Genomic DNA, 18051 nt, shown 5'->3' with positions numbered 1-18051 from the left:
GAATTAGTCATTAGCAGACTCAGAGAACATCACCGCAGGTAAAATATCTTACTGTTCGTGTCAATGCTACTAATGCTGTCAGCATGGTGAAGGCCACGTTGGATGTGACGGTACAGGCTGAAACGTGTCTTGCGAGTGCGACCGATGCCTTTTAGTTTGGGCAGATCCACTGAGTCACCAACCATCGACCGTCTGCTGTTTCCACTCGTGGACACTTTTTTCCTGGGTGTGGATGAATTCAGTCCCTGAGTACCAAAATAGACATAATTCCACTTCATTATAACTGCAGAAACCTCTAATCACAGTCTTTCATTTCAAACTTCAAAGCCAAAAAAGTAAGTTAGGTGTGTCATCCATGGGTGTGGCACAAATAATGCAGCCAAATAAAGCATGTTTGTATGGACATGATGATGCTGTCCCTAACCTGCTCTATGGCCTGAGCAACAGAACGTGTTACACTTCCCACGTCTGTCAGTCGGTGCTCACAGTCATCCCAGCGGCCATACGCCAGGTCAATTCCCCCAACAAAAGCAACTGATTGGTCGATGACTACAATCTTCTCGTGGTGTGCCCATAAGTAGACAGAGGAGGACATGTGATCAGGGTGTCTCATCACCTTTAGGAGGGAGGAAGAGTTATAATCACTAAGATGTCACGAGATATGCAAAAGCAGATAAAAGTCACACACAGCTTACCTTTATGTTTGGGTGAAGGTGCATTAGTGTTCTTTTGCTGTATCCACTATTGATGCCGAGTGCCAGCTCCACTTCCTTATACAGCATAACAAAGATCCTCACTCCTTGTTGCTAAAAGTAAATAAATAAATAATTAAATAAAAAGTAAATTATAGGAGGACTTTAACTTACTGTATTTGCTTAGTCAATAATCTTATCCCTTAAAACTCATCTTTGATCACCAAAATGGCATATTTAAATGTTTTTTTCACGTGAATTTTTTTTTGAATGCCTTTAAATAGCTTGAATGTAACTCTACACACTTGCTTCATTTAGTATACACAGAGCCATGAATATGCAAATGAGCACCGCCCCAACTCACTCATACAGGGTTGTCTACAATTCGATGTATCAGAATGGCAATGCGTTTTATGTATCACTCTTTACAAAGTCAGACACATAACGGTAATTAATATGATTAGCCTTTTGTTTGACAGTTATCAAACAGCTAATAATGTGTTGCTAATGTTACACTAATCATGTTCACCATCTCAGAGTCAGACAGCTGCCTTCTAAACATCAGCATCCTTACTAACGCTTTGAACAACTTAGTGGTGGTTGAGGAGATTCCCCCTCTCTATGTAAAGCGCTTTGAGTGCTGAGAAAAGCGCTATATAAATGTAATTAATTATTATTATTATTATTATTATAATTATTATTATTAACTTAGAACGTCAGTGGAGAAAGGCACATGGTTCATCATAACATCGTAATACGTATACAATCACATACTGTATATAATTTACCCGCTATATTGCCAAATGTACCCGTTTTTTATACAAAAAATATACCGGGATAACCTGGCATCTCTTGAGACTCCCCTGCTTCATAGCAGTTAATGATATGCTAAAGCCCGGCCCCTCGTGACATGATTGGTTACAAGGTAGTTTGTGACGCAAGAAACACGGCAATTTCAAACCACGTTTTTGAGACCATCTTTTTTCACTGCAGTTTTAAATGGTCATGAAACCCCCCTCTTTCAGCTCAAGTCTAGCTCACAATCTTTTTTGAAAAATGCAACTTAAATGGGCGTGGATGGCTGTGAGAAGAAGGGAGGGGAGTGGGTGTGGTATGGCATGGCAGGGGAGAGGGGAGGGGAAGGGAGGGGAGAGGACTGTCATCGCCAGTGGCCCATGCATATCGACTTTCACTAAAAATCAGTGGTAAAACGTGAGGAAATGCTAGATTTTTTTTATAGCTGACAAAGTTAAAGTCTAATGAAATACACTGACACCTGATTTTTGTCCTTTCAAAAGTAACTGAATGCACTGCTACATATATTAGCCTACAGTAAACATAATTGTATTTAAAACATATAAATGTACATGCATATGTATAATTATGTCATTATAAAATATATATTTGTTTATATACACACTATAAATGCATATATATTTGAAAATAAAAAAAATGTCCGCTTAAAAAAAAAAAAGTTCCGTACATAGTAATCGATTGTCGAGTTCACGCGCATTGGTTTAGTACCTATGATCATGCGCGTGAACTCGACAATCGACTACTGTGGACTTCGACCGAAAACAGGATGTAAATACAGGTATGTGCGCTGGCTGAATAAACATAATTTTTATTCATATCTTTCACATCTACTGCAGTCAGATTGACCCGCGTTCACTCCGAAGGAATCACTCACATGACCTGTGCACTTGTAATGACACATCAAGGATGTTAAGAGGCTAAAAGCAGGTTTAAAACTTGCCCCATTGAAGTCAACAGTGTGCAAATTTTAAAAAGAGGATAACACGGTGTAGGCAACACCGATTTTTGTCGTTGTTCTCTGTATTGACAGCACTCCAAATTTACAAAAAAATGAGCTCAACGTTAAAATTGACCGGAGTTCTCCTTTAAGGATTAAATACTCAGCAATGGTGCTGATGTACAGTATGAATTTGCACATGGTTTGTCTTAAAGCATATTAAAAACACTGAATAGACATATAAACAACAATATATATAAAAAAAACTTGATTTTCACCATAGGGGGTCTTTAAAGTAAATAAATAAGTTAATAAATAAGTGAATAAGTAAATAAATAAATATAACCTTACTTTGAAACTGAAAACATATTTGTGTGTTGCATTTCACATACATGTTAAATTGTGAGCGTGGCACCAGGGACAAATGCACCAGAGTAGTGTCAAGAGGACTTACAGCCTTGCGTTTCAAAATGCAGTCGAGCCTCCAGCGATTTCCTTCCACCACAGGCCTCTTCAGAAAGATCTCAGGGCTCAGCCTGCACATTACAAACACAATCATATAGTAGATACAACATACTGCAGCACAAGCACACCTACTTTAAAATCTACACTTTAAAATCAAAATGGACACAGCTTACTTATTTAATACACATTCCCGGTCTTACCGTGCACATCATTATTTAAATAATATGACTTTAAAATATAATTGCTCTGCTGTTTAAGATACTGTACAACCAAGTGCCAAGGTGTCAAGTATTTTAGGAAGGGAATAGTCATATGTCATATTTAACTGCAAAGGGAATAGTTGTAATAGTCAAAGTCATAATTAATTGCAAACTCATATTTAGATTTGGCTCCATTTTTATAGTGAATGCCAATAAAATTGTTTTCATGCAGACTTAAATCAATGTTTAAATAGTTCATATTCTACAAGTACAACTACATCAAAAACACATTTAAAAAGGCAGCGATTTTTTATATAACCACCCGCTCCCTCACACACACAGAAGATCAGACCATTGAGTCTATTCCAGGAGTGATATTTTTTAAATAAGGAAGACTGAAACTCAACACCAGTAAAGTAAGAGATACCAGTCTTGCTGTATAACACACACCTCCCACTCTGAGCCCCTGATCCACTGCCACAAATTCTGCATGTGGGCACATAATGTCTATAGCAACGCTACTGCAGAGCATTACCAAACAAAGAAAAATAAACAAAATACCATTTCATATCAGATTAAAGAGTGCATTTTTCACACATAATCAATCCAGTCAATCTTTGACAGTTAACTGTAGCTCTTTTCTTGCATCCCCATTTCACACTAAACAAGAGTATCCTAGTTGACAATTCCAATTTAAACTTATACAAATAACTATGAAGGAGTTAAAAAAAAAATCCTCTGGCCATGATGTGTCTCACTTAAATGAGCATGGACTGCCAATGGCACCCCCTTAAACAAATCCATGTACTGTACAGTATGTCATGTGCTTTCTCCAATCACACACAACTACACAAACTATTTATAGGTTGATTTCCCAGAAAAATGCAAACACAGTGACTTTGTGAAATTATCAAAACACTGTTCTGTTCGTTGAAGCAATCTGTCCAGTCCGAGATAGCAACATTGGCTCAACAAATAGTGTGAGTTGGGCCGAGACTATCTGTCTGCCTGAACATGTTTTCTTCCAGAAGGATAAACAGTGAGTACATACCACCAGTCTGTAATGAAGATCTCCTCTTTGGCTTCCTCCAGTGCGTTTGCAACATCCTCCATGTAGGTTTTTCCATTCACATACCTGGATAATAAAATTTCTTTTTCTTTAGTTGTCAAATATCACAGAGAAGAGGGTCAAATAGAAAGCTAAACATGACATTGTTTTTGTCTTAAATGGAAAGTTCATTCAAAAATGAACATTGTCATTATTTACTTACCCTCATGTCGTTAAAAAGCTGTGTGACTGTTCAACTATATAATAACATTGGACCCCATTGTCTTTCATTGCATGGACAATAAAAAACCCATTGTGACCTGAAAGTCATATAGGTTTGAAACGACATGAGGGTGATTAAATGATGTGTTTATTTTTGGGTAAACTCTTAGATTAAATATACCATTTAGAGGGTATGTTCTCCTCCTCCCTGGCAAAAGATCCAAAGCGGTGAGACCTTAAAAAGGCCTTGCCATGTTTCCGGACAAAGCTTTCAATGGCCTGACCCCACCACCGTGCATGTCTGTAGCTATGAAATTTCAGAACTAGTTTCCTGCACAAGACACACAAACAGACATAAATTGTCTGCAAGCTGAGAGAGACATTTATAAGTTACATCAAATTTGAGATTAAGTGAACACACCTGGACAGGTTCTCAATGCTCACTCCATGCTTGGTCTCTGTCTGTTTGGAGTCCATTTTGATGCTGAACTCATTGTCCACCAGCAGGACAAATGAAATGGCACCAGTGTCTGGCTTCATGTACAGCAGAAAAGAGTCCTTCACAACAAGCCACCTAAACAGAGAGCACAAAAGATTTCATCATTAGACTCCATCACAACCATAAGGTCAAACCTAACCTTAAGTATGCTTCTCTAAAGCATTATTATACCGAGAGCAGTGAAAGTCAGCGATACAGTGTCAGTTTAATCAGAGAACGAAAGTAGCACGGTATCAGTGGAGCAGAGATAAACAGCTTGCTAGACTCAAAGAGACTTTATGGTACGTGTGTGTATGTGTGTGTGTGTGTGCGCGTGTGTGTGGGTGCGTGTGCGGGTGCCCGCTCTATCTGAATTGTGTATTTTCACAGATAACACTGCTTTTAAAGAGTGTCTCACAAATGTTAAAGCTCAAAGTGAAGAGCACAGCTTCACTGCATGAATGGATTTCATCTGCTCTTGTGATTTCCTTAAAGAATTCAGCAATAGTCTTTTTTGTTTTATGAGTAATTACCTCTTGGACCAGCGGTAGCAGACTTCATTGCGGCCACAGCAGTTCATACCTGGTATACGGTGACCTCCTGACCTTTTATAAACAATGCCTTCTCTGAAAGATACAGGTTTGTACGAGTGAGTTAAAGGGTGAATATCATGAAATCCATTAAAAACTGTTTGTCATATTTCAGATACTAAATGAGATAATAGATGTTGCAAAAAATTAAACATAGTTTAGGAGCGTCACATATTTTTTCATGGTGACATTTTCATGACAAGCATGTCCACTCCCAAATTCTCATGACTTTTAGTATTTATGCATCATGGAAACATTTGTGATTTGTCACCCATCCAGAAAAACATCCTGACACATTATGGTAATGTGTTGCACATTAAATAATTTACGTGCTTAATTGAAACTACTGTCACAATGTAAAAATAAATCACTACATATTAAAAAAAAATTCAGAAAGCCTAATTAAATAAAGTTTTGTTTACTTTATGTAATATATTTAAACATACAATTAAAACATTGATCAGTGTGAGGCAATAATAAAACAGTAAAGCAAAAAGAGTGTTTCCTTACAAGCCTTTAGGGCCCAAGTCCTGAATGAAGGACAACTGGCTTATATCAATAAACTCCATCTGGAAAAGATAAACAATTCTGCTTAAAACTAATGAAACAGAGACGCAGCTTCAATTAAAAGAAGTTACACCAAATCCTCAGCTATATTGACCCTCGGAGGGTATTAAAGAGGAAGAGAGGGAATTTGAGAAGAGGGAGAGAGAGAATTCCGTATGTCCTTGATTAAAGCTTTTGGAATAGCACTGAGCTGAGAGAAAGAGCTGCGCATTAACACGCACAGGACACACAGGCTCCATCTGTAATATCGATCCTCACGCTGCTGCTTCATTAAAGATAACTCAACGTGAGTTCCATCAGGGCCTGAACTCTATAATCAAGTGTGAGCTTACGGTGGCGTAGTATTTTCGGTACATTTCCATCCTCAGCAGCTTGTTTAGGTAGTCTTCCAGTTGTTTCTGCAAAAAGAAAAACACATTTGTTAGTTGGTTTTAAACGTTTAATTATGTGGCACCAGTTCTGTACCATGGTAGATAATAGTAAATCTCAGAAAGTAAAAATGGAATTCAAAGTCTCCTAAATATATTTTTTGGTGATGACATTTAAACCTGAAATATGAAATCTAGCTTTCAATTATTTTACCAATGTAAATGTACTTTAAATAATCTATATTACCAACATCTAGCATAAGCATTACATAATGTGTCTTAATGTTATTAATGAAAGTAGTTATAAAATATTTATAATATAAGAATATATTTATATTAGGACCTATATGCTGATTTACAAGTGCTACTAAGCTGAATGTCCTGCTTGTAAATATTAATTATGAAAGTGATGTTTGCCTAGTAAGCCTAATGTACTGGCTGAAAGAAAGAGCTGTGCACAGATGAGCAGATGAATTATTTATTCATTAGTTTATTAGTAGAATGTCCTTAAATATCTACAAAGAAAAATGAACAGGAAATATACTTCAGAAACTCAGACCATTTAAAAAGTCAGCAATGATTGAGCTTTATTCAACAGCTGGACACTTAAGAATTTCATCAGTAGATTATGAGAATTTTATCATGTGACTCACATTCATGATATGACAAGCAGAGTATTGTTATATATGCTCAGATACCATTAAATCATGTCAATGATGTTGTGTGGGAGAGACCTGACCACAGACTCACACGCCTTGTGATGATGCAGATTACATCATGTGATCAAGGGTTGGTGATGCAGTAAGCATGTAGTGACTCACCCTCCGACTAGACACTTGCTCCTCTCGTGCCAACTCGTCTCTGCCTCCCCGAGGCAGTGCAGGCATCTGCCTCACCTCACTCCTCTTTATGCTCTTCCTTCTCTCAGTATGGCTAAAAGAGAGATATCATAGTCTGAGAGAAAAACGAGGAATAACAATAGAAAAGAGTGAATGGTGAGAATGAGTAGCCATGAAATCTGAGAAAGGAGCTAAAGACAACAGGGGAGAACAGAAAGAAAAAGAAAAGAAATTAGATACTTAAAGAAAATCAACAGGAAAAAAATGAGTGTAGAGGAAGTGAGAATAATAGCTTCTATGAGAATGAGAAGAGTATTAACTGATCTGCTGGTATTAAGAGTCGTCTAGGGCCATTGAATCACAAGTGGTCATCTGAGACGCATTACTGCTTTTTCACACGGCCGTTAGGTAGAAGAAAATAGCTTGCTGATTTATAATCATGTGATCCTGAGTGGAGCATTCTTATGACTTAAAATCTGAGGTAGTTCATTTGAGATACCTGGGATTTTAACTAAATTAAACTGGAAGGGAAATATTCTTTACAAATTGACATTTTCACATTTATGTTATTAAATGATTTTTTGCAATGTTTATGAAAGAAGTCTCTCATGCTCACCGAGGCTGCATTTATTTGTTCAAAAAAATAAGTAAATAGAAATATTGTCAAATGTTATTAAAATTTTAAATAACGGGTTTCTATTTTAATATTTTGTTTTAAAACACAATTTATTCCTGTGATGGTAAAGCTGAATTTTCAGCATCATTACTCCAGTCTTCAGAGTCACATGATCCTTCAGAAATCATTCTAATATGTTGATTTGCTGCTCAAGAAACATTTCTTATTATACTCAATGTTGAAAACAGTTGTGCTGCTTAATATGTTCATGGGAAGTCTAAAACATATTTTTCAGTATTGTATTATAAAAGTCTTCACTGTCACTTTTAATAAATTTGATGCATCCATTACATCTGTGTAACAAAAATAGTAAAAAAAAGATTTTTTTTATCAATTTAAGTAGGTAGGTTCTAGCCTGACTTCGTCATACTCATATTCTAGTCAGAATGTGAGTCTGAGACTGCTCCATAGAGATTTGATTATGGGGCGTGTCTCAACCGAACCAGGAAAAAAAAAAACCTCTGCATTCAATTGGATAGACCTACAACCAATCAGAGCAACGGAGTAAATGACGCATGTTCTTCATTCATATTTTCAACCAACAAAATGTCGCGGCTCTCTGTTCCTCTTTTAAAATGATTGCGCTGTGGATATCTTCTATAACAGACGCGATGGCGGAATCTACACATGATGTTTCATAAAGTTCGGGAGAAGCACGTACAAATAATCAATCAAATATCAACTTGTCATCAAACAATTCCATGTCTATCGTTACCCTATATCAGCATGAGGAAGCATATTCACTCTGTCAACTTACCTAACACTCCTTGACAGTTTTTCAGCATCCCTCCACCACCCCGAATCCTCACTCTTGTCTTGTTCTCTCACAACCAGGAACACGGGGGAGTATGGCTACCGAGCCCACAGCCCTCGGACAGCACGTCATATACGCATTTAATCTATCTGACTTATTTGTGTGAACTCGTGAAATCTTATATATGCATTTATTCTATCTGACTTATTTGTAAATGTGAACTCGTGAAATCTCAATTCTCCAGCTGCACTCGTCTTTGTTGTAAACTAATTCAAATCAAGCACTCTTTGGTGACGTAGGTGATTACGTTACCGTTGCTCATCTGTCCATCATCGTATAAAGCCCGCCCTGACAATTTGATTGGTCCGAACAATTTTTGTTCGGGCATAATAGCTCCTCAACGGAGCGAGTCCAGACCGAACTTCCCGACCAAAAAATATTGTGGGCGGGGTTCGGGCTGGCACCCAGGCTAGGTAGGTTCATCAAAAATCATCAAAAGTTTCAAACACTTGTTTTTGCACAACTGATGATTGATAGAGGAGTAATAATAATAATAATTTGTTACATTTATATAGCTCTTTTCTGGGTACTCAAAGAGCTTCACATATGGAAGGGGAGAATCTCCTCAACCACCACCAATGTGCAGCATCCACCTGGATGATCACAGACAGTATAAGAAATGGACACAGCGACCCCATAGACTTCAACGGAGACCAGTGAAGTCAATTAGAAGCACTCACTTCCTGATGGCTGAGCGTACTGCGCAGCCTCAAACTGAGCTCGATGACGTAAATGTGACGTGAGCAACCTGTCTGACAGTTGTAAGTCTTCTAGTAGCTGTGCCAAGACCAATCTGATCATTCCCTTCCGAATCTTGCAGAGACGGAGAGTGTGAGTAGGAGCTGTCCATGAGCTAGGAGCAGGAGCAACTTAATGACTCTCTATGGGCTTCTCCCTTGACTTTATGCCTCCACGTCCCCCCGATTGCCCGCAAGCTTCTCCTCCTGTCTGTACGGTAATCTCTCTACTGTGCGACAGAGAGTCGCGTGGTTATGATGCAATCGTTAGCCTAGTTTTACAAAAACGGCTTCTACGGGGCCATAACGTAAGATACAAGGTAATGGAGCCTTTTATACATTGTCGTGTTTCTTTAGAAATAAACAATGGACAAATGGAGTCTTTAAACGCCTCAGATGTAAAGTTATTCGCTGTCAAAGTGACGCCAAAATGAATGTGAGTCAATGGAATGCTAACAGCAGGTGATGGCTTGTTAGCCAGTGGATTCCCCCGTAGAAGGTACACTTTCCCGGTGCTGGATTACCCCCTTGTGGATGATGCGATGGCAGCCATATTGCACCAGAAGGCCCGACACACACCAGCTTATTGGTGGAGAGGAGACAGAGTGATGAAGCCAATCAGTACATATGGGGATGATTAAAAGGCCATGATGGACAGAGGCCAATGGGCTAATTTGGCCAGGATGCTGGGGTTACACCCCTACTCTTTTTCCAGAGGACATATAGGTGGAGTAGGTGGGGTAGGCCATCTTTTATGTTGTCCAGTGTGTATGTAGCATTTACACTACAAATGCGCATTAATGAGTATATCTATAGGGCAGGGGTCTGACCTTCTGGTGGGCAGTGGGATCCTCATGAGGGTCTTGTATCGCAGAAGCTCTCTGTGCAGCTCCATGAAGTGCTTTTCTTTTCTCTTGACTATCCAGGTGAAGTTCCCATGTTTGAGCTCTATCTTAAACACCGCTGGCATTGCCTGTGGACACAACAGTGATGTGAGATCTGTGACATCTTTCAACCTTTTAACTAGTTATAACTAGTCAACCTTATAACCACAGACCTTGGACACGCCTCTGTGTTTAGAGATTTTAAAGCGGTCTGGAGCCCTGGTGAAGCGTTCCACATCTAGGATCTTGGCAGTGATGGGGGCAGCGGTCAGGTAGACCTGCGCTTCTGTCTCTTTAAAGCCAACCGTCCTGTACACGGCAGAGAAAGGGATACAGGAAGCTCCTGTAGGAAAACAACAGTGCGGACTTAGGCATGCCTGCAGGGAATGTGAGCTCCAGTGTGTGTGTGTGTGCTGAATACTTCTTGTGACGTGCTGCATCATGTTACACAATTGTCCTCACATCCCTTTCTTTTACACACATCGCCCAGATTTTTACACGTCACATATTGCCCAGATTTTTACACACGTCACACATTGCCCAGATCCTTGATTAGACAGACCTATTGTAACCCTTTTTTAATTCCTGTCTGAAAAATTATTAGCAAAAGAACTTGTACTTGTACTACTAAACTAAATAAGTAGATGTATCCCACACACTGATATAGCTTCAAAATCTTAATTTATTACAAAGTTTCATTCATGTGACCTTCATCAGGCATCGTTTTCAAACAGGAAGTGGAATAAACCCAATTTAAAATACAAAGCAGCCAGCTGTAACGTTTTGGCTGATGAAGCAGACAGACGAAGCTTGATTCCAAACAATAGCAAAGTTTTAATGTACACGAACAGGTGAACAGGACGCAACAGCGTGTTTAACATAGACACAAACAATAACCAACAAGAGTCTGAACTGAACGTGGGAATATATACACAGGGTAAACGAGGGAACTAACTAGACACAGGTGGATGAAGGTTAACAGGTGCAGACAAGACAGAACATAATAGTGACACCAACAAGAAAATTACAATCAATAATAGCCAATCACATACCAGGACAGAAAAAGTGACAACCAACTTCAATGGATCAACAATCAAATACAATTAGCCAAAATACTAGCATTACACAATACACACTAAACTTCTATAACAGACCATCAACAACTAGCCTTCTAGTAGTATCTCCAATTACCCCTGTAAAACTGATAGTAATACATAAAATGGATTAAAATGTGCCTGAAATAATAATAATAATCACTCACCTGAGGGGTTAAACTCAGAGTCCACCTCTTCAGGTTCATCCTCAGCATCTGAGAACCCCAGTTCCCTGGTGTCCAGGTTCTCCACAGCGTCACTCATGTCTGCTTTTATCCGATTGAGTTCCTTCTTATGGACTCACTGAAACACTCAGCACTCTTCAGCCTGAAGGGCCAGCATGGCCTGTTTGAACACACACACGTCCAATCAATAATACCCTAAAGATATGGTTCTCAACTACTGTAGAAAGGAAAAACAATAGCCTACTTAATATCCTCAAAATATAATAACAAACCAAAAAATCGTGCATAATTAGGATTGCAAACTGTTTAGCAACTTCTAAAAAGGAAGGAGAAAATATTTTGCTGTCAATGTCAAAGTTGTGCATCCAACCAAACTCTAGTTTTGGATCAAACTCATCATCTGTGACTTTGTAGCTAGTAAAATTTGCTAGATTCCATCACAGACATGCACATGACATGTGTGACATGCACTCATTCTTGAAAATCATGAATATTAAATATCACTAGCAATGAAGATAAATTTGGTTTGTGCCAACAATAATTTGCTTTGTGTAGTTATTCTAGTGAATCATTGCCTGCCAAGTGCATAAAATACTGAAATTCAATTTCGTATGATAAACAAATCCAGTACTGTGTTGTGTCACCACTTGATGTCCAATTTCAATTCTGGGACCTGAAGAAAAATCAGCTCTAATCGAATTACATTGAATTAGTTGGTATAGCAACCTATATGTCTTTATCATATTCGTTTTCATTCAGAAATTAACTACGTATCATGTTTCCATTGTGCTTGGAACATTTGTGTAACATGATAATGTAATTTAATGTTCTTTAGTCATAAAAACCTTTGTAATAATATTATATTATATTATAATATAATATACAGTCACAGTATTGTATTGTTACAAAAATGTCTATTTAAAACAAGTGCTGTTCTTTTGAACGTTCTATTCCTCAAAAAATCCTGAAAAAATGTATGATGTTTTTTTAACCAGTACAATTGTTTCAACATTGATAACAGTGAGAAATGTTTCTGGAGCACAAATCAGCATATTGACACTTAAGACTGGAGTAATGGCTGCTGACAATTCAGCTTTGCAAGCACAGTAAATTACATTTTAAAAGAATTACTGATCCATGCTAACCATCCAAACCTTGACCTCCTAGTTTGCTAATTTCTATTTAAAACATTTCCTCTTTAGATCAGGCCAAAGGTCAGGGGTCAAATGTCTTCTCCTGTGGAGCATGGGGCCCCTTTAGTGAATATTATTCTAATAATACACACAAGATCAGATCAGTGTCATTCTCTCACAAAAACCGTTATTAAACAGGAGGCCACATCCTGTTTTCTGTAATACCACTGGGAGCAAAAGCAAGAATATTCCCCAAACGCCAAAACAGTTCAGGAATCAAAGTGATAATAGCTTTCAGAAATACAAAATCCAAGAAGCTGTTCACTGCTCATTCCTTTACATTTCCTTTAATATTATTCGGCCAGTTAGTAGTATGATTGAGAGGTTGAATATGAATTCAGATTTGAAGGTGACAGGATTGGTGACCCATCTGATAACTATAAATACAGTTAAACTATAGAGTGGGAGGTGAGATGATGCCACAACAGAGTGATCATATGTCACTGAAGCCATTAAACAAAATCAGATAATCACAAAAAAGCTTGATAATCACAGATGTGGGTTTTATGTCTAAAATAGAGAGTTCCATAGGTGAAGGAAGCAATTTAGAGCAACACGGTATAAAGTACAAAGGGAAAAATAATGACTCAAAATGATTATAGAAAAATGCTTAAACTGAGCAGTCACCACTTGTTACTAACACAACACAATTCACATCAACAAGTTCACCAAAACAAAACGTAACCACTAACACTTATTTGTGTTGTTACAACAAAAATAAAAATTATTAGAGAAAATAAGAGGAAACACACAGGGCTGCTCTCTTGATTTGTCTCAGCAAGACTTTAGTTGCTTTCCTTTAGACTGCAGTAATTTTGCTGCCAAGCACACATTCTCTCTGTAACTACCCCACAAAACCTTCTATACATAATGGAACATTTTCTCCTCTCATTGGTTGGTTGCAGTGGTCTGCAGAGTACAGATACTAGCTGGTCTGTTCAGTCTGATCGCATAATGGCCATTTAAAATGTGCTAGAGACTCGAGAGAAGCTGAAACGTCTGAACTTCCCATTTTACATGAGACAAGTTTAACAGTGAGGTGTGGCTTTTTGGCAAATCTGAACTCGATATGACATCACCTTTTCCAGTCCAGCTACCTTTAGAAGCTTCTGCTTAACTCGGAGAAACAAACTCTTCAATCCTTAGAAGACAAACAGTCCTGAAATCCATTCACAAACAAAGAGACAACACTGGTATGTTTCAAATCATTCTTCGCTATGTCACTGCTCTCCAAAAATATCAATCTGGACTCTCTTTCAGTCAATGTGAAATTGGAATTCTATGTACTTTCTCAGTGTACGTTGACATTTCTGGTCTTCCTGTGAATGATTCGTCGCTGCAAATGGTTTCAAAGGGGGGAAAAAATTGTCTTTGTAATATCAAATCTAAATATAATAACTTCCTTTTTTCAGCTGGCTCTTCGGGTTATACAGTAGGCATTATTTCAGAATGCTCCAATTAAACTCACTCCGTCCCCATTCTGGTATATGAAACTCCAATTTTTCCTGATCAAATAAATTACATTTTACACATAAATACCACACATAAGAGTAGTAAAATAGGCTGACTTAATTTTTTTGTCTATGGTGACCGTGTTTACTGTAAATCTACAATCTCTAGCTAGTGGGTTGTCTAAACAATAGTGGTACATGTAGAGAGGTTCCTAGTGGAAGAAAGGACTCATTCACTCTCTCTGTGTGTAGGTGAACATTTATGACTGTGCCGTATCTCATGCGTGTCTCTCACCTGTTCACTGACCTTTAGAGCCAGCTTTAAAGAGATGTGCACAGATCAGAGAGGGGCAGTGAATCAGCTCACTCCGTTGGTACAACATTGCATTTTTATGAGCCTTTAGATATCTTCTTCTAGCCCAACCCTTACAATCTCAGAATGGAGCATTCCTGAGTAAAGGGGCATAATATTTACTGTTTCAAGATTTAACAGACAAACATCTGTTCTGTGTGCTGTATGGCAGAGACAAAAGCTAGGCTAATTCCTCATATGGCTGAAGTGAACATTTAGGAAGCAAACTAAACCTAAAACATACTCAATTTAAAAGCAGCCAAACATACAATAACACTAAGCTATCATTTTAAACTGGGACTTTGAGAAATACAATTTACTTCTACCCAGGGAATAGTTTGCCTTCAGTTTGCTCATCAAAATGCAATATGTTTGTCCAGCAGCTCTCTAAGAGACGTGTTATATTGAAGAGGAAACAAAATAAAAGCTCTGATCAAAAGAAAAACATATACGATCATTGGCTCTCTGCGGCTCTTAATAAACAAATCTTGATGTAAATTATCTAAATGAGGACATAGGCCATGCAGTGAACTGTAGAAAATAACTGCAGTACATTGACAACTTTGAGTGCTCTATCTGTTAGACAAGCCAAGCTAATATAAAACAATATACACTTTCAACAAGTGTCCCTCACTTTCATTTTCAGCATTTTGTCTTGATTGCCAAGAAAAATAATAGACATTTCTTAAAACAAGAAAAATGTTCTTGAAGCAATATTATATATTCGACACTGATATAGTATATTATACGCAGATATTATATATTATATTTTGCGTACTAAACTACATAAATACACAGATAATGATGGGAAAGGAAAAGTCAGTGAGAACGTTCTGTAGATGGGATATCAGCTGTTGCTTCCTGCCAACAAGTTCCTGCCCATTGTAATTCGACATGGAGACAAGGCTAACGGCTTTTGGGAGGAGAGCAAAAAAAATATTATGCAACCACATAGACCTTTATGAAAAACTGCAACAGACACTGGAGTCACTCCTGTGTGTTGGGGCACGCATGAGGCTAAAGAATTGTGAACATGTGACATGAAGCCACAAACAAAAGTAATCCATTCATCTTTCATATTAGGATGGGCTGTGTCATCGAATGACAGTCTCCATGTAAATTTCAAATGTCCTTGCCAACATGATGTGCAGTTCAGCAGGACTGTTTCTCCTGTTTTTAGCCTGATTTTTATAACGATCTGTTTTCAGAGCAAATGCACTTTGCACCTGAAGGTAATTTATGACAGGGCCAGCACTGCAGTTGTTCTGTCATGTGTCTTTTTACACATGTTAGAGATAGTATAAAGTTCCCAACAGCTCAGGGTCAGAAGTCTCTTGCATTCTGATGAATGACAAGATTAAAATATAAGAGATAAGTAAACAACAGACAGGGCCGTTTAAAACACAAGTCAATGAAAACAAAAATTAGCCAAACTGAGAAAGTGTCAGACTAAAGGGTGTACTGCATTTATAGTAAATTGAGTTAAAAATGTACTATATTAAATTGTAGTGTATTGTATCCTTGCCCTTTAGCACAGTTGATAAAAATACAAGAGATGTATTTTGGAGCCTGAGAAAATCCACGTTGACTTTCCTCTCTCTTGTGCACTGGTCACACATTCCACCATGGATACAAAAGCCTCTCACACTGGGGTGAGACAGGAGTCAAGGCATATTGTTACCAGAAAGATTTTCACATGTCACAGTTACACAGTTACACACACACACACACACACACACACACACACACACACACACACACACTCATTCATCACAGTTGCTAGATATTTCCAAGTCGTCATTCCTTCTAACTCTTCAAGCTTAGCTGAAAAACAAGTTTGGAGCAGAGCATTGAGCAACAACAAACTGCACAAAGTTTCACTGACCTGCCCTGGTAGACGTGATTCCCACATGATAAATCAGCTGTGCTGTTTGACTCCTACAACAATGAAAGACTAACTCATAATTTCGCAGACAGCGTTAAGAGAGTGTCTCTCTCCTTTTCTGTGACTCTACACAGACTAAACAAGAGGGCAGTGGAGAGATCAGTCATAGGCCAATGTCTTTGAACGGGGCGGGGCCTTTACTGGATTCTGAAGTGTCAGTTGCAATCGCTCAGCCAATCAAGTTCAGAAAGTCACAATATGCTCCTCCCCTCCACACCTGTTTTATGCATATACTAACTGATATCTTCTCATAAAAAATAAGAAATGTTTGTAGCTAATTGTACTGTTGTTTCTCACAGATATCAATGACAATTAAATCAGTGATTTAAAAAAGAGCAAATGGAGACTAAAATCTCTTGCTTATATTTTTCTAAAAAAAATAAAAAAAAAGTTTTAGATGAGCTCTCAACAAAATGAAAAATACTGGGTTATTGTTTTAACCCAAATGGTGGATTCAGCATGATGGGTAATTTTATTGGGTTAGTTTTTAATATTGTTCCTGTAACTCAGCTGCTGTGTCATTTTTTACTGTCAATACAAATTAACACCCTGGCATACCTAACCAGAGCTGGCCTGGGTCAATCGTAACCTAATGGCTAGTCATATTGCTAGTCTGTGCCAAACCGGTTAAAACTGGATACATTTGTCAACGGTCATTTTCAATTCAATTCGCGTTTATTTGTATAGCGCTTTTCACAATACACATCATTTAAATTTTCAAAGCAGCTTTACAGAAAGATTCAAGATAATTTTGTGTTCTGTTTCTGTTCTTAGAGGTAACTTCCTGAATGAAATCAAGTTTGTATTACATATTCTATCATAATATTACTCTACAAAAACGACTGTAGTCTCACATTTGACCTTTTTTGTTTACATGTAGGCAGGTAATCTAAAACGCTAGGATCTCAAACGACGCGCCGGCGCCACCATGGAAGTTTCACCTCCCGCCATCAAATGAATGCGCGACCAGGCATCGACGACATCGCTGTCATGTAACAGAGTTGCGCTGCGCTCCACTGACTACATTAAATGTAAAATAAAGCTGTTTTTTTTAATGTAACAAACATGAATATGAGATTTTCATTTAATGTGGAACTGCCTGACAGGATAGCTACACCTTAAGAAACATGTGTTTTTTACTATTCCCATACTGTGACAGCAGAAAAGATAGCCTAAATGTTTTATTAAACATTGATGGAGCAACAGATTTTGTTTGAAAATATATCATTAAATTGGTCTATTTTTTTTTAAAAATCTTACAAATGTATGAGGTGGCAAGTTGAGCCTTTTGCCATGTTGGGGTAAAAGTCCCAACTTGCCACCTCATACATTTGTATTTATACAAATATTTTAGCTAAAGTAATATGTTTGGAATAATATCTAATAAATACTTGTTCAAAAGTATTATATTTAGAGTTTAGATTTTCAGATGTCCACTTGAGTGGACAGTATGCATTTAGGGTTTCAACTAAAGATACTGTAACACAGCAATACTGTG

General features: G+C 37.9%; 1 protein-coding gene across 1 annotated transcript in view; it reads right to left on the bottom strand.

Annotated features, from left to right (window-relative positions):
• The window catches only part of pld1a (phospholipase D1a), a 28889-nt gene extending 12259 nt beyond the window's left edge, over positions 1–16630 (bottom strand). The window contains exons 1-15 of the mRNA XM_079875959.1: positions 16494–16630; positions 11595–11772; positions 10507–10676; positions 10280–10422; positions 7205–7316; positions 6348–6413; positions 5959–6017; positions 5392–5484; positions 4802–4954; positions 4562–4711; positions 4162–4245; positions 2900–2981; positions 696–806; positions 425–616; positions 53–245 (exon numbers count right to left, since the gene is read on the bottom strand). Of these exons, the coding sequence (XP_079732085.1) occupies positions 53–245; positions 425–616; positions 696–806; positions 2900–2981; positions 4162–4245; positions 4562–4711; positions 4802–4954; positions 5392–5484; positions 5959–6017; positions 6348–6413; positions 7205–7316; positions 10280–10422; positions 10507–10676; positions 11595–11691 (1705 nt within the window). The 5' untranslated portion in view covers positions 11692–11772; positions 16494–16630. The remainder of the gene's footprint in view (positions 1–52; positions 246–424; positions 617–695; positions 807–2899; positions 2982–4161; positions 4246–4561; positions 4712–4801; positions 4955–5391; positions 5485–5958; positions 6018–6347; positions 6414–7204; positions 7317–10279; positions 10423–10506; positions 10677–11594; positions 11773–16493) is intronic.
• Positions 16631–18051: the final 1421 nt, after the last annotated feature.

The sequence above is a fragment of the Squalius cephalus genome (assembly GCF_949319135.1).
Source record: "Squalius cephalus genome assembly, chromosome: 7".
Lineage (NCBI taxonomy): Eukaryota > Metazoa > Chordata > Actinopteri > Cypriniformes > Leuciscidae > Squalius > Squalius cephalus.
The sequence above is the reverse complement of the archived record's forward strand: the minus strand, read 5'-3'. Positions and strand labels throughout refer to the sequence as shown.